At 45.0% G+C, this 27676-nt stretch overlaps 1 protein-coding gene across 4 annotated transcripts in view; it reads left to right on the plus strand.

Annotated features, from left to right (window-relative positions):
- LOC140727101 (nuclear mitotic apparatus protein 1-like) overlaps positions 1–27676 on the plus strand; it is a 158202-nt gene that overhangs the window by 126808 nt on the left and 3718 nt on the right. For all 4 annotated transcript variants that reach the window (XM_073044367.1, XM_073044366.1, XM_073044365.1 and 1 more), the window contains 7 exons: positions 4823–5013; positions 9492–9738; positions 15142–15430; positions 16816–16952; positions 20014–20229; positions 23024–23143; positions 24980–25141. In XM_073044367.1, the coding sequence (XP_072900468.1) occupies positions 4823–5013; positions 9492–9738; positions 15142–15430; positions 16816–16952; positions 20014–20229; positions 23024–23143; positions 24980–25141 (1362 nt within the window). The remainder of the gene's footprint in view (positions 1–4822; positions 5014–9491; positions 9739–15141; positions 15431–16815; positions 16953–20013; positions 20230–23023; positions 23144–24979; positions 25142–27676) is intronic.

Here is a 27676-nt window from a genome sequence, read left to right on the forward strand (position 1 = left end):
TTTCGACTTCCAGCTTCATAGCCGAGGGAATATCCAGGGCGTCCCGCAGTAACTTTTCCGATAAATTCCGTCATAGACGAGCCCTCCGCTCCTTCAGGAATGTTGTAGATTCTGGTATTTTTCCGCCATGATCTTCCCTCTAGGTCAAGCAGTTTACCTTCTTGGTGATGTAATATTTTTATTGTCTTACTCAGTATCTGTTCCACGCTTTGAACACGATCTTCCACCTTCTCAATTCGAGTCTCTGCCACCGCTATTTTTTGATTGATGCTGGCGAGCTCTGACTTAATATCACAGAGCTGCTGCTGTATTTCTTTCTGGACCTCCATTATTTCTTTTAGGATTTCGAAGATATTCGCCTGAGCGAGGCCCAGCAGACGCCTTGCTAGCACGCGGTCGGGTCGGAGAGCCACTTGCTGCACTCCTCTCAGACGCAGGCTCCGCAGTTTCGCTTTTTTAAATTTCCGTTCCTTTTCCCCATTCTTGCCCCTCTTTTCAGTTCAAATATTTTTTGAAAAATATTATATTTGATGGGATAACGGGGCTTAATACGCATTTTTCCGGAGGAACTAGTGACTTCAGCTGCCATTCTTGACGATGATGTCACCGGAACCTGCTTATTCATTTCTATAATCTGATCTGTTAAGTTCCTCCAGTATTTTGTGTGTATTGCTCAATATTTCAAACATCTGCAGAATCTCGTGTCTATACAATCTGACCAGATGCTCTCTGATACATCATTTTCAATCAGTCGACGGGGACTTCCCTATTTTCTGTAGCCTCCTGAGAAACCAGAGGTGTTGCTGAGCTTTCTTCGTCATGAGGTCAATGTGGTTGGACCAGGACAGGCACATGGTGATGTTTACTTCTAGGAATTTGAACCTCTCAATCTCAACACCGTTTATAACAGAAGCATGTGCACTGTCCCTTTTTCTGAGGTCAATGACCAACTATTTTGTTGACATTGAGGGAAGGGTTGTTGTCATGACAACATGTTTGCAGCAGTAGTGCAAAGACACAAAATCACCAGAGATTACAAAATCAATAGTGTGAAGAAAAAGGAATAAAAAGATGATATCTCATGGGCTATGGAGGGGAAACCTGATGGTGGAAGAGAGAAAACTATTTTTGTATTAGGGAATGTGGATCTTCGGGCTCCTGTACCACTTCCCTGATGGTAGCAATGAGAAGAGGGCTGATCCTAGGAGGTGAGGGTTCTTCATAATGGATGCAGCCTTCTTGAGGCATTGCTATTGAAGATGTCTTCAGTGGTGGGGAGAGGCTAGTGCCCTTAATGGAGCTGGCTGAGATTACAAACCCCTGCAATTTATTTCAATCCTGTGCATTGGTACCTCCATACCAGAGAGAGATACAAACCAGTTAGAATGTCCACTACAGAACATCTGTAGAAATTTGCTGGAGTTTTTGGTGACATACCAAATCTCCTCAGAGTCCTAATGAAATATAGCTGCTGCCGTGCCTTCTTTAATTGCTTCAAGATGCTGAATCCAGGATAGATCTTCAGAGATGTTGACACCCAGGAGCTTGAAGATGCTCATGCTTTTCACTGCTGATTCATCGATGGGGTCTGGTGTGTGTTCCCTCACCTTATCCTTCCTGAAATCCACAATCAGTTCCTTGGTTTTACTGACATTGAGTGCAAGGTTGTTGTTGCAACACCACTCAACGAGCCAATCTATCTCACTCGTTTATGTCTCCTTGTTATCTGAGATTCTGCCAACAACATTGGTGTCATCGGTAAATTTACCAGTGGGGTTTGAGCTCTGCCTAACCACACAATCATGACTGTAAAGCATTGAGCCTAGCACACGTTATTGAGGTGTGTCTGTGTTGACTGTCAGTGAGGAGGAGATGTTATCACCAATTTGTATTGACTGTGGTTTCTCGATGAAGAGGTTACAGAGTTACGGAATCCAGTTACGGAGGGAGGTATGGAGGGCCGGAGTTTGGAGCTTTTCTGTTGAATGTGGAGCTGTAACCAATGAGCAGCAGCCTGACGTAGGAATTTCTGTTGTCAGTGCTCCAAGGTTGAGTAGAGAACCAGTGAGATTGCTTCTGCTGTAGACCTGTTGTGGAGGTAGGCAAAGTGGACCCAGGTCCATTCTTCAGCAGGAGTTAACAAACCTACAAAGCATTTCATCACAGTGGATGTAAATGCAACTGGACCATAGTTATTGAGGCAGCTCACCCTTTTCTCTTGGGCAGTGGTGTGATTGTCACCCTTTTGAAGCAGGTGGGAACCTCCGTCTGCAGCAGTGAGAGGTTGAAGATGTCCTTGGACACTCACGCCAGTTGGTCGGCAGTACTGATAGTTACAGAGTATTGCATCAGTGTAACTTCCTGGCTAATTACATAGATCAACAGAAATACATTTCACTTCATGTCAGTGATAGTTGGATTTTAACATCGAAATATTGCATGAGAATAGGTTCTTTGACCCATAGTGATTGTAGTGACTGTGATGGCACAGGTTCTCAGAATTACAGTGAACAAGTTCGAGATCAGTTTATTGTCATTCAGATGTACACATGCGTTAGAGATTGTGGTGGCATTAGAAATGATCTTTCAAAAATTATTGGACTCTGGCATGGTGCCAGAGGACTGGAAAATTACAACTGTCACTCCACTCTTTAATAAAGAATGAAGACAGCAGAAAGGAAGTTGTAGACCAGTTAGCCTGACCTCAGTGGTTGGGAAAATGTTAGAGTCAATTGCTAAGGATGAGGTGATGGAGTACTTGGTGACACAGGAGAAGATGGTATAAAGTCAGCATTGTTTCCTTCAGGGAAAATCCTGCTTGACGAACCTGTTGGAATTTTTTGAGGTGGATGGATAAAGGGGATGCTGTGGATGTTGTATATTTGGACTTTCAGAAGGCCTTTGACAACGTGCCACATATGAGGCTGATAGCCAAGTTAAGAGCCCATGGTATTACAGGAAAGTTACTAACATAGTTAGAACTTTGGCTGATTGGTAGGAAGCAGCAAGTGGGAATAAAGGGATCCTTTTCTGTTTGGCTGCCAGTGACTAGTGGTGTTCCTCAGGGGTCGGTGTTAGGACCGCTTCCTTTTATGCTGTATATCAATGATTTAGATGATGGAATAGATGGCTTTGTTGCCACGTTTGCAGATGATACGAAGGTTGGTGGAGGGGCAGATAGTGGTTGAGTCAGGTAGGATGCAGAAGGACTTAGACAGATTAGGAGAATGGGCAAGAAAGTGGCAAATTAAATGCAGTGTTGGAAAATGCATGGTGACATGCACAAGGTTCACAAGGATGATTCCAGGAATGAAAGGGGTATCGTACGAGGAACGTTTGATGGATCTGTATTTGCTGGAATTCAGAAGGATGGGCGGGGGGGGGGGAATCTCATTGAAACTTTTTGAATGTTGAAAGGCCTAGACAGAGTAGATGTGGAAAGGATGTTTCCCGTGGTGGGAGAGTCTAAGACATGAGGGCACAGCCTCAGGATAGAGGGGTGTCCTTCCAAAACAGAAATGCAGAGAATTTCTTTGGCCAAAAAGTTGTGAACTTGTGGAATTTGTTTCCACAGGCAGCTGTGGAGATTAGGTCATTGGGTTGATAGATTGATAGGTTCTTGATTGGACATAGCATCAAAGGATACGGGGAAAAGGCTGGGAACTGGGGTTGAAGAGCAGATAGAAAAAAAAGATCAGCCATGATTGAATGGCAGAGCAGACTCGATGGGCCAGATGGCCTAATTCTGCTCCTGTGTCTTACGGTGCTTCCTGAAAGCAATTGGTTAAAAATGTGTCTGATTCTTTCCTCCAGTCACCTTAAAAGTGTGCCTCCTTGTATTTGCTGTTTCTGCCCTGGGTAAAAGACTCTGGCTGTCCACTTGATCAGTGCATCTTATCATCTTGTATGTCTTTTATCAAGTCACCTCTCATCCTCCTCTACAAAGAGAGAAGCCCTAGCTTGCTGAACCCATCGTCGTAAGACATGCTCTCTAATCCAGGCAGCACCCTGGTAAATCTCCTCTGCCCTCTCTCTGAAGCTTCCACACCCTTCCTCTAATGAGGTGACCAGAACTGAACCCAGTATTCCAAATGTGGCTAACCAGAGTTTTATAGAGCTGCAACATTTCCTTGGGGATCTTTGATAATGGATGCTGCTTTCTTGTGGCAGTGTTCCACGTAAATGTGCTCAGTGGTAGGAGGGCTTTACCTGTGATGGACTGGGCTGTATCCACCACCTTCTGTAGACATCTCCATGCCTGAGCAGTAGGTTTTTAATGAGGGGGACTGCTTTCTCATGCAGTGTCCCATGTGTTGCCAATGAGGAATTTGCACTAAGGCAGACAGGGCGGCTGTGCAAAGGGTAGTCAAACTGCCCAATACACCAGCTTACCCGCTGTCAAGGTCATGTATATAGAAAAGTGCTGGTAAAGGACCAGTAACATCACAAAGGATCCACACACCCTGCCCATGGACTGTTTGTCCCATTCCTGTAGGGAGGAGGCTATGTAGCATCCACACCAGAAATACCAGACTTAAAAACAGTAACTCTCCCAAGCAGTAAGGCTGATCAACACCTCCACTGACTAACCCACCTCTCCACACCCCCAATCACCACTACTGTCACCTTATGTATAGCCACTTTTCTGTCTAGCATCACTCTATGGACAGACAATCAATCTATAAGATATCTGATGTATTTATATTGTGTTTTTTGTTCTGCATTCGATCCAGAGTAACAGTTATTTCATTGTCCTTTGCACTTGTGTACTGGAAGTGATGCTAAACAATCTGGTATGTTATTTGTCCTGATGTTTGGTCAGGTGGAGTTTGCTGACCAACAGCTGAGGGAGCTCAACAAGTCGCACTTACCTGTTGGCACAAGAAGATCCCGTAGCAACGTGGGCAGAGCCGCCACACAGGCTGGAGACAGTGAAGCAGACTTCAGCCAAGACAGCATCGAGCTGAGTGACCTGGAGGAGCCGGCTGCAGCATGGAACAATACAAGAGCCAGGTAAAGGAAACACGTCAACGTGCAAAGTACTTGTATGTCACCATTTACAACCCTCAGATCCGTTTTCTTCCGGGCATTCACAGTAAGTGCAAGAAACATGGTAGAATCAATCAAAGACCACAAACCACAAGATGAACAAATAACCAATGACAATAAACTGTGCAAGTACAAATTAAGTGAACAATGGTATTCATTAACTAACAAAGAAACAAACAAGCAGGTAAGCAATAAATACTGAGAACCCTTGAAAGTGGCTCCATGGATTGTGCGAATAGTTCAGTGTTGGAGTGAGTGAAGTTAAAACCCCTCTGGTTCAAAACCCTGATGGCTGTGGGGCAATAACTGTTCCTGAACTTGATGGTATGGGTCCTGAGGCTCCTGTACCCTCCTTCCTGATGGCAGCAGTGAGAAGAGAGCATGGTCTGGATAGTGGGGGTCTCTGATGATAGGTGCTGCGACAGCACTCCATGCATGTGTGCTCAGTAATAACTGCCTCAACCTCATCTGGCAGATCGCTCCATAGACTCGCCACCCTCTGGGTGAAAAAACTGCCCTTCAGGTCCCTTTTAAATCTTCTCCTCACCTTGAAACCCTTTGGCCCTAGCTTTAGACTCCTTTACTCTGGGGAAAAGAGTGTTACCATCCAGCATATCCAGGATCAACTTTATTCGCAACATATGCTTACATGTATTGGGAATTTGCTGTGGCGTGTTGGTCAGGGTGCAACACACAACAGGATACAACATTCATCAAGAATAAATAATTACATTAAAACAAAGTTAGAAGTTAAAGTAGGGATATAGAATAAAATGTATATAATACCAGCATGTATGTACAGCATTATAAAATGTGGTTTAAAGTGTTGGCGGTGCAATACATTGCTGAGAGGACCACTGGGTCTCCCTCCACCCTCTTTGTGGCACTTACCGAGAGAGCTGCAGACAAAGGGCCCCAAGCATTGTTGAGGATCCCTGCCACCCAACCCACAACCTCTTTAGCCCATTTTAGAGAGAATTTTGTTGGTGGTCAAAAGCTTATTGATCTTGGGACAGCAGAGATAAATCTTGGAAAACACAACTGTGTAAAACAAAACATCAGTGTAAAATTAATCAAATGGTGGTCTGTAATGTTCTGGTGCAAAGGTAGGATTGGGTTTGTCCAGGTCGGTTCAAGTACTGAAAGGTTGAAGGGAAGTGGCTGCTCCTGAACCTGGTTGTGTGGGACTTCTGTACCATTTGACAAGTGAACAGAATTGGGCCATTCAAACCATCAAATTTGCCCCTGCCATTCTATCATGGCATATTTATTATCCCTCTCAATCCTATTTTCCTGCTTTTCCCCCATAACCTTTTACACCCTTGCTAATCAAGAACCTATGAACCTCTACTGTAAATATGCTCAAGGACTTGGCCTCTTCAGCCGTCTACATTAATAAATTCCACAGATTCACCACTCTCTGGCTTAAGAAATTCCTTCTCATCTCTGTTCTAAAGGGCATTCTTGTGTTCTGGGGCTGTGCCCTCTGGTCCTAGACATCCCCTCTGTACAGCACAGGAACAGACCCTTTGGCCCACAGTGTCGTGCTGATCCAATTAAATTAGTAATCAAATGGCCAATTAAACTAATCTCTTCTGCCTACACCATGTCCATATCCTTACATTTTCCTCACATTCATGCATCTTATCTAAATGTCTCTTAAAAGTCTCTAATGTATCTGCCTCTACCACTACCCCAGGCAGCACAATCCAGGCACCCACCGTTCTTTGTGTGTAAAAAAAATCTTACCCCTCACATCTCCTTTGAAGTTACTCCCTCTCACCTAATACTTTGGTATTAGAGATTTCAATCCTGGAAAAAAGATATCTGTCTACTCTATTTATGCCGCTCATATTCTTAAAGATCCTTATCAGATTTCTCCAAAGCCTTGACATCCTTCCTATACTGTGGCGACCAGAACTGTATGCAATACTATGGATGTGGCCTAACTAGAGTTTTCTAAAACTGTAACATAACTTCCTGACTTTTGAACTCATTGCCTCACCTAATAAAGGCAAACATGCCATGTGCCTTTTTGACCGCTCTATCAACCTGTGTAGCCATGTTCAGGGAGCTATGAACTTGGAACCCAAGATCCCTCTGCTCATCAGCACTGTTAACTATCTTCTCCTTAGCAGGGTACTGTCTCTTCACATTTGACCTACCAAGGTGCAACACTTGACGTATGGTTGGATTAAGCTCTGTCTAGCATTTATCCGCCCACATCTACAACTGATCTACGCCCTTTTGTATTCTCTGCCGGTCTTCTATGTTATCCACAACGCCAATCTTCATATAGTCTGCAAGCTTATTAACCCACTCATCTGCATTTTCATCCATGTTTTTTAATATACATCACAAAGAGCAGAGGTCCCAGCACGGATTCCTGCTGAATGCTACTAAAGACAGACTTCTAGCTCTTTTACCACTACCCTTTGACTTCTGTGGACAAGCTAGTTCTGAATCCAAACAGCCAATTCACCATGGATCCCATGGATCTTAATCTTCTGGATGAGGGACCTTGTTAAACTCTTCCTTGGTAAATACTAATGTAATGTACTCATTAAGGACCTCCCCCACATCCTCCACATCCCAGCAGATGTTCTCTCCCCCCCTATCCTGGAGCGGTCCCACCCTCTCCTAGTTATCCTCTTGCTCTTGATGTTTATGTAGAATGCCTTGGGATTCTCTTTAATTCTACTTGCCAAGGACTTGCCCCTCCTATCTTTCCTAATTCTCTTCAAGTTAATTTCTAGCTTCTTTACAATCCTCTGGTCTCTGTTTGATTGTAGCTTCCTAAGCTTTACCAACTTTATCTTCATTTTCTTTGACAAAATTCTCGACATCCAAGGTTCTCTTCCCTTGCCATTCTTGTCCTTCCCTCTGACTGGAATGTACCTGTCCTGTACTCTGTCCAGTTGATCTTTAAACACCCTGTACGAGTCAGATGTGGACTTGCCCAAAAACAGCTGTTCCTAATTATCTCTCCCTAGTTCCTGCCTAATGCTCTCGTAATTTGCCCAGCTCCAGTTTAATGCTCTCCAGCAAGGTCCATACTCACCCTTATCAGTCACCTGGTCAGGCTCATTAGCCAACACCAGGTCCAGTACAGCCCCTCCTCTCATTGGACTGTCTACATATTGATTTGAGAAACCCTCCTGGATGCACCTAACAAATTCAGAGATTTTCAGCCACTCTGAGACATCATGGTCCTTCGCCCCTGTGAGACAGCACCCCATCCTGGCATCTCTTTGGAGACCACAGAATCTCCTGTTATCCCCCTATCAAATCTCCTATCACTGCTGCTCCTCCTGACTTCCCCTCCCTTGCTGAGCCTCAGAGATGGCCAAAATGCCACTGGCCTAGCGGCGGCTGCTATACCCAGGTAAATCGTTTCCCCCCCCCCCCCACCCCAGAAGTACATCTGTTGCTATAGGATATGTCCTCTCCACACCCACTCTATCTCAGCCTTTCAATATTCGGTAGGTTTCCCTTTCTTAAGAGGGTGCAGTCTAGACTCCACCATCACAGTGATATTTCAGTTTTGAGGTGTCGGAGAGATGGTCTCTGTCATTTGATGGCATCTTTCAGTCAGTGGTAAGGAAAACATGCCATGTTAGCATTCATTTTCAGAAGATTAAAATATAAAAGCAAGGATGTAATGCTGAAGCTTTAAAAGACTTTGGTGGAACCACATTTGGAGTATTGTGAGCAATTTTGAGCCCTTTATTTAGGAAATGATGTGCTGGTGTTGCAGATGGTTGAGAAGAGGTTCACAAGAATGATCCTGGGAATTACAGGGTTAACATATGAGGAGCGTTGGATGGTCTTTGCCTGTACTCACTAGAATTGGGGGGGTGGGCTCAGTGAAAAACCTAGACACAGTAGATGTGGAGAGGATGTTTCCTGTAGTGGGGAGCCTAAGACCAGAAGACACAGCCTCAGAATAAAGGGATATCCAGTTAGAACAGAGATGGGTAGAATTTCTTTGGCCTGGTTACCCCCTACAGGATGGTGAACCTGTGGAATACATTGCTATAGATGCTGTGGAGGCCAAGTCATTGGGTATATTTAAAGCGGAGGCCAAGCTTCTTGTTTCTGATTCGCAAGGGTGATTGTTTCTTGATTCGTAAGGGTGTCAGAGGTTATGGAGAGAAGGCAGGAGAATGGAGTTGAGAGGGAAAATAAATCAGCCATGATTTAATGTCAGAGCAGACTTGATGGGCCTAAGTCTGCATTTGTAGTCTTTGATGTCGAAATTGATGGTGGGGCTCCTTGAAATCCCTGCACTCTGCTGATCTGCTCATTTCCAAAACCCCAGGGTCCCAGAGTGCCACTGCATAGATACAGGCCCTTCAGCCCATCTAGTCTGAGTGGAACTCCGAACTTACCCTTTCTGCCATGCAGGCTGACCCTGCTAACGTTATTCTTCTGCTCCGCAGGAGGGGCAGGACAGGTTACAAGACCTCTGATGCCACTCCCGAAGGAAATCAATCACTTGCGACACAGAAACTGCGTGGGAAGCTGGACTCACTGGAGTCGCTGTATTTCACACCACTGCCGGACCGCGGCCAGTCCAAGATGGACACCAGCCTCAGCTCACTGGGGGACCTTAGTCTGGAATCAGCTAAGAAAACCCGATCCGGCCGGAGACGCACCACGCAGGTCATCAACATCCTCATGACAAAGGTAAGAGACAGGATTTATGAATACAGGGGACTCATGGGAACTAGTACATTTTGGCCCAATTAGCCAAAATTCCATGGAAATAGTTTAAAAGATTTTTTTTAAAAACAAGCTACCATGTAACTGAGTAACAAATTATGTATTTAAATGAAATACAGAACAAATTAGAACACGACCAATACCACTGCGGTACTATAAAACTGTAATAGTTCCTAATAGATTTCGACTGAAGAATTCATCCAGTGTACACTGCCACGTTCTTTTGATTGACTGCATAATAAAAAAATCAGCGCACACTTAGTGGAGACAAACCTGTTTGAGTTCTTCTAGGAAATAACAAGCAGAGTGGACAAAGGAGAGGCAGTGGATGCCATTTACTTGGATTTTCAGAGGCGTTTGATAAGCAGCCTCGTGTGGCTCCTTAACAAGATAAAATCCTACGGCGTTACAGGAAAGATCCTGTTATGGATAGAAGAATGGCTGACAGGCAGGAGACAGTGAGTGGGAATAAAGGGAGCCTTTTCTTATTGGCTGCCAGTGACTTGTGTTCCTCAGGGGTCAGTATTGGGACCACTACCATTCAGATTAACCATATAACAATTACAGTACAGAAACAGGCCATCTCGGCCCTTCTAGTCCGTGCCGGATGCTTACTCTCACCTAGTCCCACTGACCCCGCACTCAGCCCATAACCCTTCATTCCTTTCCTGTCCATATACCTATCCAATTTTACTTTAAATGACAATACCGAACCTGCCTCTACCACTTCTACTGGAAGCTCGTTCCACACAGCTGCCACTCTCTGAGTAAAGAAATTCCCCCTCGTGTTACCCTTAAACTTTTGCCCCCTAAGTCTCAACTCATGTCCTCTTGTTTGAATCTCCCCTGCTCTCAATGGAAAAAGCCTATCCACGTCAACTCTATCCCCCTCATAATTTTAAATACCTCTATCAAGTCCCCCCTCAACCTTCTACACTCCAAAGAATAAAGACCTAACTTGTTCAACCTTTCCCTGTAACGTAGGTGCTGAAACTCTGGTAACATTCTAGTAAATCTTCTCTGTACTCTCTCTATTTTGTTGACATCTTTCCTATAATTCGGGGACCAGAACTGTACACAATGTTTTCAAGATAGTTTGTCAATGTTTTAGATAATGGAATTGATGGCTTTGTGGCAAAGATTGCAGGTGATACGAAGATTGGTGGAGGGGTAGGTAGGGCTGAGGAAGCAATGCGATTGCAGCAGGACTTAGACAAATTGGAAGAATGGGCAAAAAGTGGTAGGTGGAATACAGTGTTAGTAACAGTGTTACCAGTTTTGGTAAAAGGAACAATACTGCGAACTATTATCTAAATAGGGAGAAGGATCAAACATCAGAGGTGCAGAGGGACTTGGGTGTCCTCATGCAAGGCTCCCAGAAGGTTAATTTACAGTTTGATTTTGTGGTAAAGAAGGCAAATGCAATGTTGGCTTTTATTTCAAGGAGAATAGAATATAAAAGCAAGGAGATAATGCTGAGATTTTATAAGACACTAGTCAGGCCACACTTGGAAATTCACTTGGAATATTGTCAACAGTTTTGGGCCCAATATCTCAGAAAGGATGTGGTGTCATTGGAGAGAGTCCAGAGGAGGTTCATGAGGATGATTCTGGGAATGGAGGGCTTAACATATGAGGAGTGTTTGGCAGCTTTGGGCTTGTACTCACTGGAATTTAGAAGAATGCAAGGGGCTCTCATTGAAACCTACTGACTGTGAAAAGGACTAGATAGGCTGGATGTGGAGAAGATATTTTCTATGGTGGGGTATCCAGAACTAGAGGGCACAGCCAGAGAGCAGTGAATACTCTGCCACAGACTGCGGTGGAGGCCAAGTCCGCTGGTATATTTAAAGTTGAAGTTGATCGTTTCCTGATCAGTCAGGGCATCAAAGGATATGGCGAAAAGTCAGGTGTATGGGGTTGAATGGGATCCAGGATCAGCCATGACAGACTGGTGGAGCAGACTCGATGGGCTGAATGGCCTAATTCTGCTCTTGTGTCTCATGTCCTTATGGATCTGACAGAATTGTTCCAGATAATATGAGGAATAGATGATTCGACCACCAGAGACCTTTTCCCCTGAATGGGATTCCCTAATACAACGGGGACATAGTTTTACAGTGCCAGTGACCCAGGTTCAGTTACTGCCACTGTTGGTAAGGAGTTTGTTTGTTCTCCCCGTGACCATGTGGGTTTCCGCTGGGTTCTCCTGTATCCTCCCATAGTCTAAAGTTATGGGGAGTAACAAAAAACATAGAAAACCTACAGCAGGCCCTTCGGCCCACAGAGTTGTGCCGAACATATCCCTACCTTAGAAATTACTAGACTTACCTATATCCTCTATTTTTCTAAGCTCCATGTACCTATCCAAAAGTCTCTTAAAAGATCCTATTGTATCCGTCTCCACCACCGTTGCCAGCAGCCCATTCCACACACTCACCACTCTGAGTAAAAAACTTACCCCTGACATCTTCTCTGTACCTACTCCCCAATACCTTAAACCTGTGTCCTCTTGTGGCAACTATTTCAGCCCTGGGAAAAAGCCTATGACTATTCTCACAATCAGTGCCTCTCATCATCTTATACACCTCTATCAGGTCACCTCACATCCTCTGTTGCTCCAAGGAGAAAAGGCTGAGTTCACTCAACCTATTCTCATAAGACATGCTCCCCAATCCAGGTGACATCCTTGTAAATCTCCTCTGCACCCTTTCTATGGCTTCCACATCCTTCCTGTAGTGAGGTGACCAGAACTGAGCACAGTACTCCAAGTGGGGTCTGACCAGGGTCCTATATAGCTGCAACATTACCTCTCGGCTCCTAAATTAAATTCCACGATTGATGAAGGCCAATACACCGTACGCCTTCTTAACCACAGAGTCAACTTGTGCAGCTGCTTTGAGCATCCTATGGACTCAGACCCCATGATCCCTCTGATCCTCCACACTGTCAAGAGTCTTGCCATTAATACAATATTCTGCCATCATATTTGACCTACCAAAATGAACCACTTCACACTTATCTGGGTTGGACTCCATCTGCCACTTCTCAGCCCATTTTTGCATCCTATCAATGCCCTGCAGTTACCTTTGACAGCCCCCCACACTATCCACAACACCTCCAACCTTTGTGTCATCAGCAAACTTAGTAACCCATCACTTCCTCATCCAGGTCATTTATAAAAATCACAAAGAGTAAGGCTCCCAGAACAAATCCTTGAGGCACACCACCAGTGACTGACCTCCATGCAGAATATGTCCCATGTACAACCACTCTTTGCCTTCTGTGGGCAAGCCAGTTCTGGATCCACAAAGCAATGTCCCTTTAGATCCCATGCCTCCTTACTTTCTCAATAAGCCTTGCATGGGGTACCTTATCAAATGCCTTGCTGAAATCCATATACACTCCATCTACTGCTCTTCCTTCATCAATGTATTTAGTCGCATCCTCAAAAAATTCAGTCAGGCTCGTAAGGCACAACCTGACTTGACAAAGGCATGCAGACTTTTCCTAATATTATACCTCTCCAAATGTTTATAAATCCTGCCTCTCAGGATCTTCTCCATCAACTTGCCAACCACTGAGGTAAGACTCACTGGTGTATAATTTCCTGGGCAATCTCTACTCCCTTTTTTGAATAAAGGAAGAATGTCTGCAGCCCTCCAATCCTCCGGAACCTCTCCCGTCCTCATTGATGATGCAAAGATCATTGCCAGAGGCTCAGCAATCTCCTCCCTTGCCTCCCAGAGTAGCCTGGGGTACATCTCATCCGGTCCCGGCGACTTATCCAACGTTTTGCAAAAGCACCAGCACATCCTCTTTCTTAATATCTACATGCTCAAGCTTTTCAGTCTACTGCAAGTTATCACTGCAATCACTAAGATCCTTTTCCATAGTGAATACTGAAGGAAAGTACTCATTAAGTACCTCTGCTATTTCCTCTGGTTCCATACAAACTTTCCCACTGTCACGTTTGATAGGTTCTATTCTTTCACGTCTATCCTTTTGCTCGTCACATACTTGTAGAATGCCTTGGGGGTTTTCCTTAATCCTGCCTGTCAAGGCCTTCTCATGGCCCCTTCTGGCTCTCCTAATTTCCTTCTTAAGTTCCTTCCTATTAGCATAATCTTCTAGATCTCTAACATTACCTATCTCCCTAACATTATGTTACCTAACATTAACATTATCTCTGAACCTCTTGTAAGCTTTTCTTCTTGACTAGATTTATTACAGCCTTTATACTCCACGGTTCCTGTACCTTACCATAACTTCCCTGTCTCTTTGGAACATACCTATGTAGAATTCCACACAAGTATCCCTTGAACGTTTGCCACAATTCTTCCGTACTTTTCCCTGAGAACATCTGTTCCCAATTTAAGCTTCCAATTCCTGCCTGATAACCTCATAATTCCCCTAACTCCAATTAAACACTTTTCTAACTTGTCTGTTCCTACCTCTCTCCACTGCTATTGTAAAAGAGATAGAATTATGATTACTATCTCCAAAATGCTCTCCCACCGAGAGATCTGACACCTGACTGGGTTCTTTTCCCAATACCAAATCAAGTACAGCCTCTCCTCTTGTAGGCTTATCTACATATTGTGTCAAGAAATCTTCCTGAACACTCCTAACAAAGTCTACCCCTTCTAAAACCCCTTGCTCTAGGGAGATGCCCGTCGATATTTGGTAAATTAATATCTCCCATTACGACAGCTCTGTTATTATTACACCTTTCCAGGATCCGTTTCCTTATCTGCTCCTCGATATCCGTTACTACTGGGCGGCCTATATAAAACACCCAGTAAAGATATTGACCCCTTCCTGTTCCTAACCTCCACCCATGGAGACTCCGTAGACAATCCCTCCATGGTGTCCACCATTTCTGCCGCCATGACACTATCTCTGATCAGCAGTGCCACGCCCCCACCTTTTTGCCTCCCTCCCTGTCCTTTCTGAAACATCTAAAACCCTAATCATTTGAGTAAGTGTAATGATTCTTCAGATGCTGGAAATCCAGAGCAACACACAAAAAATCCTAGTGGAACTCAGCAGGCCAAGCCACATCAATGGAGAGGAATGAACAGTCAACGTTTTGGGCTAAAATTCTTCATCAGGACTAGTGGGCATGCCACGTTGACACAACTCTTGCCAGCTACCCCAGCACAACATCGGACTGTGTTGGTCATTGACTTAAGTGACACATTTCATTGTATGTTTTGATGTACATGTGATAAATAAAACATCTTTTTTTCCCCAAATAGGACTTGCTCGGATGGGCATTTTGGTTTGTGTAAATGAGATGGGATAGGGAGCCTATTTCCGTGTGCTGTCACTGTACTAACCGAAGCTCTTCGGCCTTCTTTGCAGAAGCAGACAGTAGATTACGAGGAACCCAGCACAAGTGCTTCGACCCTCAGTATCCAGCCCTCTGCTTCCCAGACCGATGTCTCAGGGCAGCTTTCCCGCAGCCGCTGGAGGAACCGGGCCTCTTCCACCACCTCACTAGCAACTGTCGACCGGTCCGAGTCCCAAGACCCGCTGGACGCAAGCAGCAGTTCAGAGGATGTGGGTACTGCTGCTTTGAAGAACCTCCCGGGATTCCGGCCCACCACTCGAAGGTCCTCCAGGCTGTCCATGTTTGTCACTGCTGCATCAAGTACGTTGGCGGGAAGCAGAAATGGGGTAGTCTTCGTTGCTTTAGGGGTGGCGGGCTTTAAAGGCTGAGCTGGCAATTAATTGTCACTGAGAAGGTGGCAAAGAGCTGCTTTGTGAAACCACAATAGCACTTGGGATATGGGTGCACACTGGATGACGATGGGGAAGATGCTCCAGGATAAGATTACATTGTATTCTGGGCCCTTTATCTAATAAGGATGTGCTGGCATTGGAGAGGGTCAACAGGAGGTTCACAAGAATGATTCCAGGAAGGAAAAGGTTATGAGGAGTGTTTGATGACTGGGCCTGTACTCCCTGGAGTTTAGAAGAATGAGAGGGGATCTTATTGAAACCTATCGAATATTGAAAGGCCTAGATAGAGTGGATGTGGAGAGGTTGTTTCCCATAGTGAGGGAGCCTAGGACCAGAGGGCACAGCTCAGAATAGAGAGATGTCCATTTAGAACAGAGATGAGGAGGAATTTCTTTAGCCAGAGGGTGGTGAATCTGTGGAATTCATTGCCACAGGTGGTTGTGGAGACCAGGCCATTGGGTGTATTTAAAGATGAGGTTGATAGATTCTTGATTAATCAGGACATCAAAAGTTACTGGGAGAAGGCAGGAAAATTGTGTTGAGAAGGTTAATAAATCAGCCTTGATGGAACGGCGGAGCAGAATTGATGGGCTGAATGATCTAATTCTGCTTCTATCTCTTATGGTATTATTAAACACGTCTCATACATTAACCCTTTCATTCCCAGATTCCCAGCACACCTTGTCTTAAATAAGAACTTCTGCTGTGTCATTTTTGTTTTCATGAACAGTGCTCTTACCAAGTATATTGCAGTACCGTGCAAAATAAAATGATAAATGGAGATGAAGTGTTACAGTGAAAGAGCAGGCAAACAATTAGATGCGTTGCCATATCAAGGTAGATTGTGAGATCAGGAGTCCATCTTGTATCATACGTGGAGCCATTCAATAGTCTGATAACAGTGGAGCCGAAGCTGTCCTCGAGCCTGGCGATATGCTGTTTCAGGCTTTTGTGTCGTCTGTCTGATGGGAGGGGAGAGAAGAGAGAGTGTCCGGGGTGGTTGCGGTCTGTGATTTTGCCGGCTGCTTTACTGAGTAGTGTAGACAGAGTCCATGGAGGGAAGGGGTGAATTTCTGTGATGTGCTGAGCTCTCCACAACTCTGCAGTTTCTTGCATTCAGAGGAGAGCAGGTGATGTAAGGACATGATGCATCCTAGTAGGATGCTTTCTCTGGGGAATTGAAGTGTAATCTGTCCAGAATGTCTTGTGTACCTAACTGTAACCGTGTATCTCAAAAACTCCCCGACGGGTTCACCTGCCTTCTTTCCAACCACCCTTCCGTTCCCTCATCAGGTTCGAATGCATTGTACCCGGGAAGCTGCCAGGATGAGCCCGACCAGATGGATGACTGGAATCGGATCGCTGAGCTGCAACGTCGGAATGGAGTCTGTCCTCCGCACCTGAAGACCTCCTACCCTGTGGAGTCCCGCGTAAGTAGCTACATCGCTCTGTGGCCTTCTCATGGTCTATCAGTTTTGTTTAAGCGTTCTATCATAGAACAGTTCCTTCAGGTTGGCATAGGGGAGGTGGGGGGTGTAGTTGGAATAAGCTTCCACTACCTATTAAATGTTCCCAAAGGCATGTGTCTCAAATAGCCTCTGACAACCAAGTCCAGCCCCTGGCTTTCACATGTACTTCAGCTACTAAGTCTGGCAGAACCATTCCTTCTGCCAGACAGTTACTGGTGCCTTAAAACCAGTTGCTTCGGGCAGATGGGGCTCGTCAGCTGTGGTTGGTAGCTCACCTAAGAGGAGGAAAACTCTGATCTCAAATCTTCACTGTCTTGTGGCTATAACCACTCACAGGGAAGGCTTCAGGAGTAAACCCCGAGGGGAAATCGGATGCTGGAGTCCTATGTTGAGTTCAGTGCTGACTGGCAACTCCTGCAAAGCTGCCAGTGCCAAACTCTTATCGGTCTCTGCTACTCCTTTGGATTCATCAGCTGTGTGGGCCACAGCTTGCTGTCCGTGTCATGCCCTGGCTAGGACGCAGCATCCATGGTCAACTGTGGCCAACAGAATGCCTCTATCGTAGAACATAAAACATTATCGCTCATTTCAGGCCTTTCAGCCCACAATGTTGTGCTGACTGTTTAACCTACCCCAAGATTAATCTAACCCTTCCCTCCTACATCTCAAGAGTCTGAGGCCTCTATCAGTCAGGGTTGACTATGGATGTTGCATCCTAGCTGTCTAGATACACAAGCCAGAGTAGTACGATATGGAGAGCAAGTTGTTGCCCATGTTGCAAGCACCCACTCTCCACACATCTGATGAACCCAAAGGAACGGCAGAGACCGATACAGTTTGGTGTCAGCAATGTCACAGGAGTTGCCAGTCAACATTGAACTCAATGTAGGTTTGCCTTAGAGTCTTCAGCCCTCTGGATTTTTCTCTTAGAGTTTACTGCCCAAGCCTTCCCCATGAGAGGGTACAGCGTGAGGCAGCGGAGGTTCCAGCTTTCCTTCTCCTTATTGCCCTATTGTCTTGTTTATTATTTATTGTAATGCCTGCACTGTTTTGTGCACTTTATGTAGTCCTGGGTAGGTCTGTAGTCTAGTGTAGGTTTTGTTTTTCTGTGTTGTTTTTTTTACGTAGTTCAGCCTAGCTTTTGTACTGTGTCATGTAACACCATGGTCCTGAAAAATGCTGTCTCATTTTTACTATGCACTGTACCAGCAGTTATGGTCGAAATGTCAATAAAAGTGACTTGACTTGACTTGCCAACCATGGTTGATAAGCCCCATCTGCTCAAAGCAACTGGTTTTAAGGTGCCAGTAACCTGCCTTTTGCCCCTTTGCTGTCAATAGAAAAGGTTCCACAAGGCTTAGTAGCTAAGCCATACGTGAAGGCCAGGAGCAGGACTTGGTTGTCAGAGGCTATTTGAGGCACAAACCGTTGGGAGCATTGAATAGGTGGTAGGTGTTCGTCCAAATTTCTCTTTGTGTTGTAATTGAACCCATATCCACCACTTGTCCTAGCATCTCATTCCACACTCTCACCCTTAATCTGTGACCTTTAGTTCTAGAAATGGAAAAATCTATACCCCTCATAATTATGTATACCTCTGTCATATCACCCTTATTCCCCTATGCTCCAGGGAATAAAGTCATAACCTATTTAACCTTTCCAGGTAACTCAGGTCCTCAAGTCTCAGCAACATTCTTGTCAATTTTCTCTGCACTCTTTCAAAGGTAGAGCAGTAGATGTAGTGTATATGGATTTCAGCAAGGCATTTGATAAGGTACCCCATGCAAGGCTTATTGAGAAAGTAAGGAGGCATGGGATCCAAGGGGACATTGCTTTATGGATCCAGAGCTGGCTTGGCCACAGAAGGCAAAGAGTGGTTGTAGATGGGTCATATTCTGCATGGAGGTCAGTGACCAGTGGTGTGCCTCAGGGATCTGTTCTAGGACCCTTACTCTTCGTGATTTTTATAAATGACCTGGATGAGGAAGTGGAGGGATGAGTTAGTAAGTTTGCTGATGACACAAAGGTTGGAGATGTTGTGGATAGTATGGAGAGCTGTCAGAGGTTACAGCGGGACATTGATAGGATACAAAACTGGGCTGAGATGTGGCAGATGGAGTTCAACCCAGATAAGTGTGAGGTGGTCATTTTGGTAGATCAAATATGATGGCAGAATATAGTATTAATGGTAAGACTCTTGGCAGTGTGGAGGATCAGAGGGATCTTAGGGTCCGAGTCCATAGGACATTCAAAAGCTGCTGCGCTGGTTGACTGTGGTTAAGAAGGCATACGGTCTATTGGCTTTCATCAACCATGGGATTGTTCAAGAGCTGAGAGGTAATGTTACAGCTGTATAGGACCTTGGTCAGATCCCACTGGAGTACTGTGCTTAGTTTTAGTCACCTCACTACAGGAAGGATGTGGAAGCCATAGAAAGGGTGCAGAGGAGATTTACGAGGATGTTGCTTGAATTAGGGAGCATGCCTTATGAGAATAGGTTGAGTGAACTTGGCTTTTTCTCCTTGGAGTGATGGAGGATGTGAGGTAACCTGATAGATGTGTATAAGATGATGAGAGTCATTGATTGTGTGGATAGAGGCTTTTTCCCAGGGCTGAAATGGCTAACATGAGAGAACCCAGTTTTAAGGTGCTTGGAAGTAGGTGCAGAGGAGATGTCAGGGGTAAGTTTTTAACGCAGAGAGTGGTGAGTACATGGAATGGGCTGCCAACAACTGTGGTGGAGGCAGAAACGATAGGGTCTTTTAAGAGACTCCTGGATAGGTACGTGGAGCTTAGAAAAATAGAGGGCTATGGGTATTCCTAGATAATTTCTAAAGTAAGTTAGTGTTCGGCACATCATTGTGGGCTGAAGGGCCTGTATCGTGCTGCAGGTTTTCTGTTTCTATTATTGGTAACACTCCTGTAGGTAAGGAACTAGTTGGTAGGAATCCAGTGCTTGTACTCAAAGCCTCCTGAATTGTAATTTAAAGGTTTGTTTCTTACCCCTACCTCGCCCCATCAGACTGCCATCACTGAATCTGTGATCACCGAGGACGATCTGAAGCTCGGAGACCCCAACGAGACTCTCCGCCGAGCCACCCTGCTGCCCAAGGAGATCAGTGCTCTCCGCCTAAGGAACCTGGCCGCAGACTCCCTCGACCCCAACTGGAAGGGAGTCACCACCCGGCAACGCAAACGACTCTCCGAGGAGTCACACCAGGGATCGGGCACCCCTGAGGTAAGGATAGCTGAGCATAGCCGCACCTGCTTCTCTTGCTTGGACGTGGCTGTCGCAAGCGGCTGCCTCCCTGCAGTAAACTCTAGTTGAATTCCTGAGTGTACCTTACAATTTTATAACACCTTCAGATCGTAAGACATGGGAGCAGAGTTAGACCATTCAGCCCACTGAGTCTGTTCCGCCATTCCATCATGTCTGATTTATTATCCCTCTCCCTTTCCGCCTAAGGAACCTGGCCACAGACTCCCTCGAACTCAACTGGAAAGGCATTCTCCTGCCTTCTCCCCATGACCTTTGACACAGTGACCTATCATCCTCTGCTTTAAATATACTCAATGACTTACCCTCCACAGCCGTTTGGCTGAAGAAACTCTTCCTCATCTCTGTACTAAATGAACATCCCTCTTTTCACGGGTTCTGTATGTTCAGTGGTTAGCATGCTTTACAGCACCAGCGACCTGGGTTCAATTCCCACTGCTGTCTGTCAGGAGTTTGTATGTTCTCCCCGTAACCGTGTAGGTCTCCTCCAGGTGCTCTGGTTTCCTCCCACATTCTAAACACATGCAGGTTAGGGTTAGTAAGTTACGGGCATGCAATGTTGACACCAGGAGCATGGTGACATTTGTGGGCTGCCCCCAGCACATCCTTGGGTGTGTTGGTAATTGGCACAAATAGTGCATTTCACCATGTTTCGATGTACGTGTACAAGCAAAGCTGAAATCTTTGTTAAAATCTCCTTTAGCCATTTATTTTGAAGTGTGTCACTACCATAGTGAAACCAACATTAGACTTTGAATATTATATTACTATTATCTACCGAGATACAGTGCAAAGCTTTGTTTTACTTACCAGATCATTCCAAACAAATATACTTCAAGTTTATTGTCATCTGTCTGTACATAGATACAAACAAGCGAAAAAATGTTCCTCCGGACCACAGTGCACCCACACAACATGTATCACACACAGCTCATAAAACAAAATATTACCACTAATAAGTTAATAAAATACAATTCACATGCAGTAAACAGTACAGTAAACTGCTCACTTTCCTAGTGACGAGACCTCGGTGGTGGCAGGGTATTCATTAGTCTCACAGCCTGAGGGAAGGAGCTGTTCCCAGACTAACAGTCCTAGTCCTGATGGGATGGTAGTGGGTCAAAGAGATTGTGGGATGGGTAGTAAGGATCCTCAAAAATGTTCCAGGCCTTATTGTCTGCAACTGTCCTCGTAAATGTTGCAACTAGTGAGGAGGGAGACTCTGGTGATCGTCCTCTGTAGGGTCTTGTGGTCTAATGCCTTGCAGCTCCCGTACCTCTCAATGGTGCAGGCAGGACACTCAATGGTGCAAGATGGTACTCTCTAAGTCATTCGAGGGAAAACATTAACAGAATGCAGAAAGCATGTTACAGTTACAAAAACAATTGCCGTATAGGCAATTAAATAGAGTCATAAAGCACACTGACATTCTAGCTGCTTTTCAGACCCCAGCATGCAGCCCATCACATTGAAGAGATTAGAACATAGTACAGGCCCTTCGACCCACAATGTTGTGCCAACCCTCAAACCCTGCCTCCCATATAACCTCCCCCCCCCCACACCTTAAATTCCTCCACATACCTGTCTAGTAGTCTTCTAAATTTCACTAGTGTGTCTGCCTCCACTGCTGACTCAGGCAGTGCATTCCATGCACCAACCACTCTCTGAGTGAAAAACCTTCCCCTAATATCCCCCTTGAAATTCCTGCCCCTTACCTTAGAGCCATGTCCTCTTGTGTAGATGCCTTCCTTCTTTCCACTACCAGAGTTACAGGGTTGTACAGTGCAGGAACAAGCCCTTCGGCCCACTATATCTATGCCGACCTTTTGTCCTTCTACACAACCCCATAGAACATAATTAGGCCATTCAGCCCATCAAGTCTGCTTACCATTCTATCATGACTAATTTATTTGCCCTCTCAACCCCATTCTCCTGCCTTTTTGCCCGTAACCTTTGATTCCATGGCTGATCAAAAACATGTCAACCTCCACTTTAAATATACCCAATGACCTGGCCTCCACAGCCATCTGCAGTAATGAATTCCACAGATTCGCCTCCCTCTGGCTAAAGAAATTCCTTCTCATCTCTGTTCTAAAGGGATATTCCTGTATTCTGAAGTTGTGTCCTCTGGTCCTAGCCTCTCTTACTGTATGCTCTCCATATCCTTTCTGTCTAGGCCTTCAACACTTGATAGGTTTCAATGAGATGTCCCCTCATTCTTCTAAATTCCCGTAATATAGGCCCAGAGTCCTCGTACGTTAACTCTTTCATTCCCAGAATCACTCCACTGAACCTCCTCTGGACCTTTTCCAGTGCTGCAACATCTGTTAGATAAAGGGTACTGCTCACAATATTCCCAAGTGTGATCTGACCAGTGCCCTATAAAGCCTCAGCATCACCTGCTTGCTCTAATTTTCTAGTTCCCTTGAAGTGAGTGCTAACATTGTATTTGCCTTCATTACCACCAACTGAACCTGCAGGTTGACAGGGCTGTCCAACACAGGAACATCATATTCACAATGACCTGTCTGCCCCTCTGCACAATCCAATTTTCCCTCATAATTTGTTGGCCGGCCAGGAAAGTGAACAAAGCAGTGGATCAGGCACGATAGCAGCACGGGTCTGAGGCACCTGTTGCCAACTCCTCCATTTGTATAGTGACGGTGAGCGGGTCTTCGGGGTATGACTGCAGACTGCACTTAGTGCATTACTCTTTACAATCTCACCACCACTGTATTTTTCCCGTGTTTCCCAGGCCAAGAAACAACTGAGCTGCTTTCCACGCCCCTCAAGCCCAAAGGAAAAGGACAAGCAAGACCAGTCTCAATACGAAAGCCGATCCAAACGGCCAGCTCAGAATAAGGGCCGCAGTCAGGTGGGTTCCTCCATTGCTGTCTCAGAGAAGCTGGTTTAACTCCGTCCTGAATTCACTGTTTGTCAGAATCTTATTTATTGTCGCTCATATACGCTCCCAGTGTCACTTTGAGGTATCTTCTCTACCTAATAAAGTGGCCACTGAATATATTTCCTGGTCTCCTGCTGTTGTAGCCCATCCACTTCATGGTTCAACGTGCTGTGCACCAGATACACTTCTGCACACCGCTGTTGTATCACATGGTCATTTGAATTATTGTCACCATCTTATCAGTTTGAACCAGTCTGCCCTCTCTCATTAACAAGGCAGTTTTGGCAACATTCTCTGTTAGTTCTAGAGACAGTTGTGATTGAAAATCCCAGGAGATCAGCAGTTTGAGAAACTCAAACCACCCTGTCTGGCACCAGCACTCATTCCAGTCAAAGTCACTTAGATCACATTTCTTCCCCATTCTGATGTTTGGATTGGATGAACCTCTTGACCACATCTGCATGTTTTCATGCATTGAGTTGTTGCCCCATGATTGGCTGATCAGATATTTACATTAACGAGCAGGTGTACCTAATGAAGTGGCCAGGCCACTGTGTACTGTCATAGGACACTACCACACGGAAATAAACCTATCGGCCCATCTAGTCCATACTGAACTCTTACTCTGCCAAGTCTTATCGAACGTGCCCTGGATCATAGCCCTATGTCGTGAAATGTGTTGTTCTGTGGCAGCAGTACAGTGCAAAGACATAAAATTACTGTAAATTGCAAAAAGAAGGAATAACTAGTGTTCATGGACTGTTCAGAAATCTGATGGCAGAGGGGAAGAAACTGTTCCAGAATTATTGTGTGTGAATCTTCAGGCTCCTGTACCTCCTCCCTGATGGTAGCAGTGAGAAGACACCATGTCCTCATATGACACGCTTTTTAATCCAGGCAGCATCCTGATAAATCAACTCGACACCCTCTTTAAAGCTTCTACATAAATAGGTGACCAGAACTGGTCTAACCAGGGTTTTATAGAGCTGTAACATTACCTCAGTACTCTTGAACTCAACCCCCTGAATAATGAAGGCCAATGAACCAATGAACCATACCTGCGCAGCATCTTTGAGGAATGTATGGACATGGATCCCAAAATCCTTTTGTTCCTCAACACTCTAAGAGTCCTGCCATTAGCCCTGCATTCTGCCTTCAAATTCAGCCTCCCAAGGTTCAGGAACAGTTATTACACCACAACACGTACAAACAAGCTGGATGAACTCAGCAGGTCAGGCAGCATCCGTTGACTGCTCATTTCAACAGTTGCTGCCCGACCTGCTGAGTTCCTCCAGCTTGTTTGTACGTGTTGATTTGACCACAGCATCTGCAGTGTACTTTGTGTTAGTTATTGCACCTCAACCATCAGGCTCCTGAACCAAAGGGGTTAACTTCACTTGCCCATCACTGAACTGTTTCCACAACCTATGGACTCAATATCTCATGTTCTTGATTATTATTTATTTTATTATTCATAACAAAAAAATGTTTTTTAATTATTTATTATTAATATATTATTGTTGTTATTTCCTTTTTCTTTTGTATTTACTCAGTTTTTTTGTCTTTTGCTCATTGGTTGTCTCCTCTTCTAGGTGTGGTCTTTCATTCATTTTTTTATGGTTCTTGAATTTAGTAAGGATGTCCGCAAAAAAGTGAATCTCAGGGTTGTGTATGGTGACAATAAATGATAGTAAATGTACTTTGAACTTGGAATCAATTCACACTTTTCCAAGTTGAACTCTTCATCATTTCTCAGCCCGCTCTACACCCTGTACTTACGTGCTTCTTTTCTGTCTCTCACTCCAGGATGATAGGCGGAAAACCATCGCCTACACCGTGTTCAACACGCCTCGAAAGCTGAGCAGCACCCTGCTGCGTGGCATCAGTAAGAGGGCCACCCCCAGGAAAACACCCAAGAAAACCCAAAAGAAGTCACCCAGGAAGTCCCCCAGATCAAATTCGAAAAAGGTAAATAAATGGTTCAACCACGGGCAAGTGGTGAAATATGGAAGCTGCAGGGAAAACTGGAGGCTTCGATTTGCATAGACTATTCAAAAATCAGAAGTGCAAAGGGACTTGGAGATCTTGTACAGGATTCCCTAAAGGTCAGTTTGCAGGAGGAGGTGGTGGTAAGGAAGGCAAACGCAATGTTAGCATTCATTTCGAGAGGACTAGAATATAAAACCAGGGATGTAATGCTAGTCTTTATAAGACATCGGTCAGACCACACTTGTGAGCAGTTTAGGGCCCCTTCTGGGTGTATAAGTGGTAATATCACCATGTCGGGACAACTTCATTGCCAGTGAAGTGATAACCAGGTGAATAGAGGATTTCTCAAAAAGGCTGCTTAAAAAATGGTATTATCCCTACCGGCACATAGGAATGTGATCAGAGGAAAGCTTTCAGGTGGTGCTGAAACTAAAACTGCTATACAGAGAAAATTTACAAGCATGTTGCCAGGACTTGAGGACCCAAGTGGAATTATTTGCCACAGACGATGGCGGAGGCTGAGTCATTGAGTATATTTAAAGCAGAGTTTGATAGGTTCTTGATTAGTAAGAGTGTCAAAGGTTACAGGGAGAAGGCAGGTGAATGGGGGTTAGCCATGATGAAATGGCAGAGCAGACTCGATGGGTTGACTGGTCTAATTCTGCTCCTATGCCTTATGGCTCTCGTTCATGCTGGTGAAGCAGGAAATGGTGGAAGTTGACGGGACGTGGAAGAAGAATCCTGATGTGCTTCCTTTGCGTGGAGTTGTTGGGTCATCTGGTTGCAGTTGGAGATGGTTGAAGCAGATTTTGGTGCAGTGGCCCTTCAAGCTTGCTCTCAGTTCCTGCCTATTCTCTGGAAATGCTGAAGCTGTCTCAATTCCTGCTCTTCCGTACAGGAGAATATCCCACCTCAACTGCCGTGTCCTTTATAATCAAACATTAAAGAGTAATACACACTAAACGGAAGAATGTAACAGGTCAGGCAGCATCTATGGGGAATAAATATTCGACATATCGGACCGAGACACTTCTTCATGTCTGGTTCGGGGTCTTGGCCTGAAATGCTGCCTGGCCTGCTGAGTTCCTCCAGCATTTTGCGTGTTTTCTCTGGATTTCCAGCATCTGCAGGATCTCCTGTGTTAAAGATGAAAGATTACCTTTATTTGTTTCGTGGTCATTGAAACATACAGTGAAATGCACTGTTGGTGTTGATGAGACCAGCAAGGGTTGTAGTGAGCAGCTGCAAGTGTTGCTGTGCTTTTGGCACCAACATATCATACCCACAACTTTAACCCCTACCTATTTGGAATGCGGGAGAAAACCGGAGCCCCCAGAGGAGAGCCACGGGGTCGCAAGGAGAATGTCCAAATTCTTGACAGGCAGTGGCAGGAATTGAACTGCCGATCTTACAGCTGGCACTGAAAAGCTTGTGCTAACAGCTTGCTACGATGACGCATATTTGGTATAATTCATAAATTAAAACTTAGAACATAGACCAGTAAGCACAGGAACATGCCCCAAGTCCCACAATGTTGTACCAAGCCTAATAAATTAGTAATCAAATATCCAACTAAACTAATCCCTTCTGCCTGCACAATGTCCATATCCCTCCATTTTCCTCACATTCATCTGCCTATCTAAATGTCAGTTAAATGTCCCTAATGTATCTGTCTCTGCCACCACCCCAAACAACACATTCCAGGCACCCATCACTCTCTGTAAAAAAACACAACCTGCCCCTCCCATCTCCTTTAAAATTACCCTCTCTCACCTTAAATACATGCCATCTGTATAGGTCATCACAGTGGTGCCAGAAGGTAATACAAGAGAAAATATTAACAGTGTCACAACACAAGAGATTCTGCATATGCTGGAAATCCAAAGCAACACACACAAACTGCTGGTCAGGCAGCATCTATGGAGGAGAATAAATGGTCAACGTTTCAAGCCAGCACCCTTCATCGGGACTTATGAAGGGTCTCGGCCCGAAACGTAGACTGTTTACTCTTTTCCACTGATACTGTCTGACCTGCTGAGTTCCTCGAGCATTGTATGTGTGTTGCCCCAAACAATAGCAGTATATTTGTATCAGCTACAGAGAAAGTGCAGTACAGGTAGACAATAAGGTGCAAAATCATAATGGAGTGGATCGTGAGATCATCTTTACTGTTTAAGAGGTAATTTAGGAGTCTGATAGCAGAGGGATAGAAGCTGTCCTTAAGCCTGGTGGTATGTGCTTTCAGGCATCCATATCTTCAGCCTACACAAAGTACACTGCAGATGCTGTGGTCAAATCAACACGTACAAACAAGCTGGATGAACTCAGCAGGTCGGGCAGCATCCGTTGAAACGAGCAGTCAATGTTTCAGGCCGACATGCTGAGTTCATCCAGCTTGTTTGTACATGTATCTTCAGCCTAATGGGAGAGGGAAAAAGAGGGAGTGTCCGAGCTGGATGGGATCTTCTAGATTTACCATCTACTTCTACATTCATCCAGGAATGTTCCCTAACT

Source organism: Hemitrygon akajei, chromosome 4 (assembly GCF_048418815.1).
Source record: "Hemitrygon akajei chromosome 4, sHemAka1.3, whole genome shotgun sequence".
Lineage (NCBI taxonomy): Eukaryota > Metazoa > Chordata > Chondrichthyes > Myliobatiformes > Dasyatidae > Hemitrygon > Hemitrygon akajei.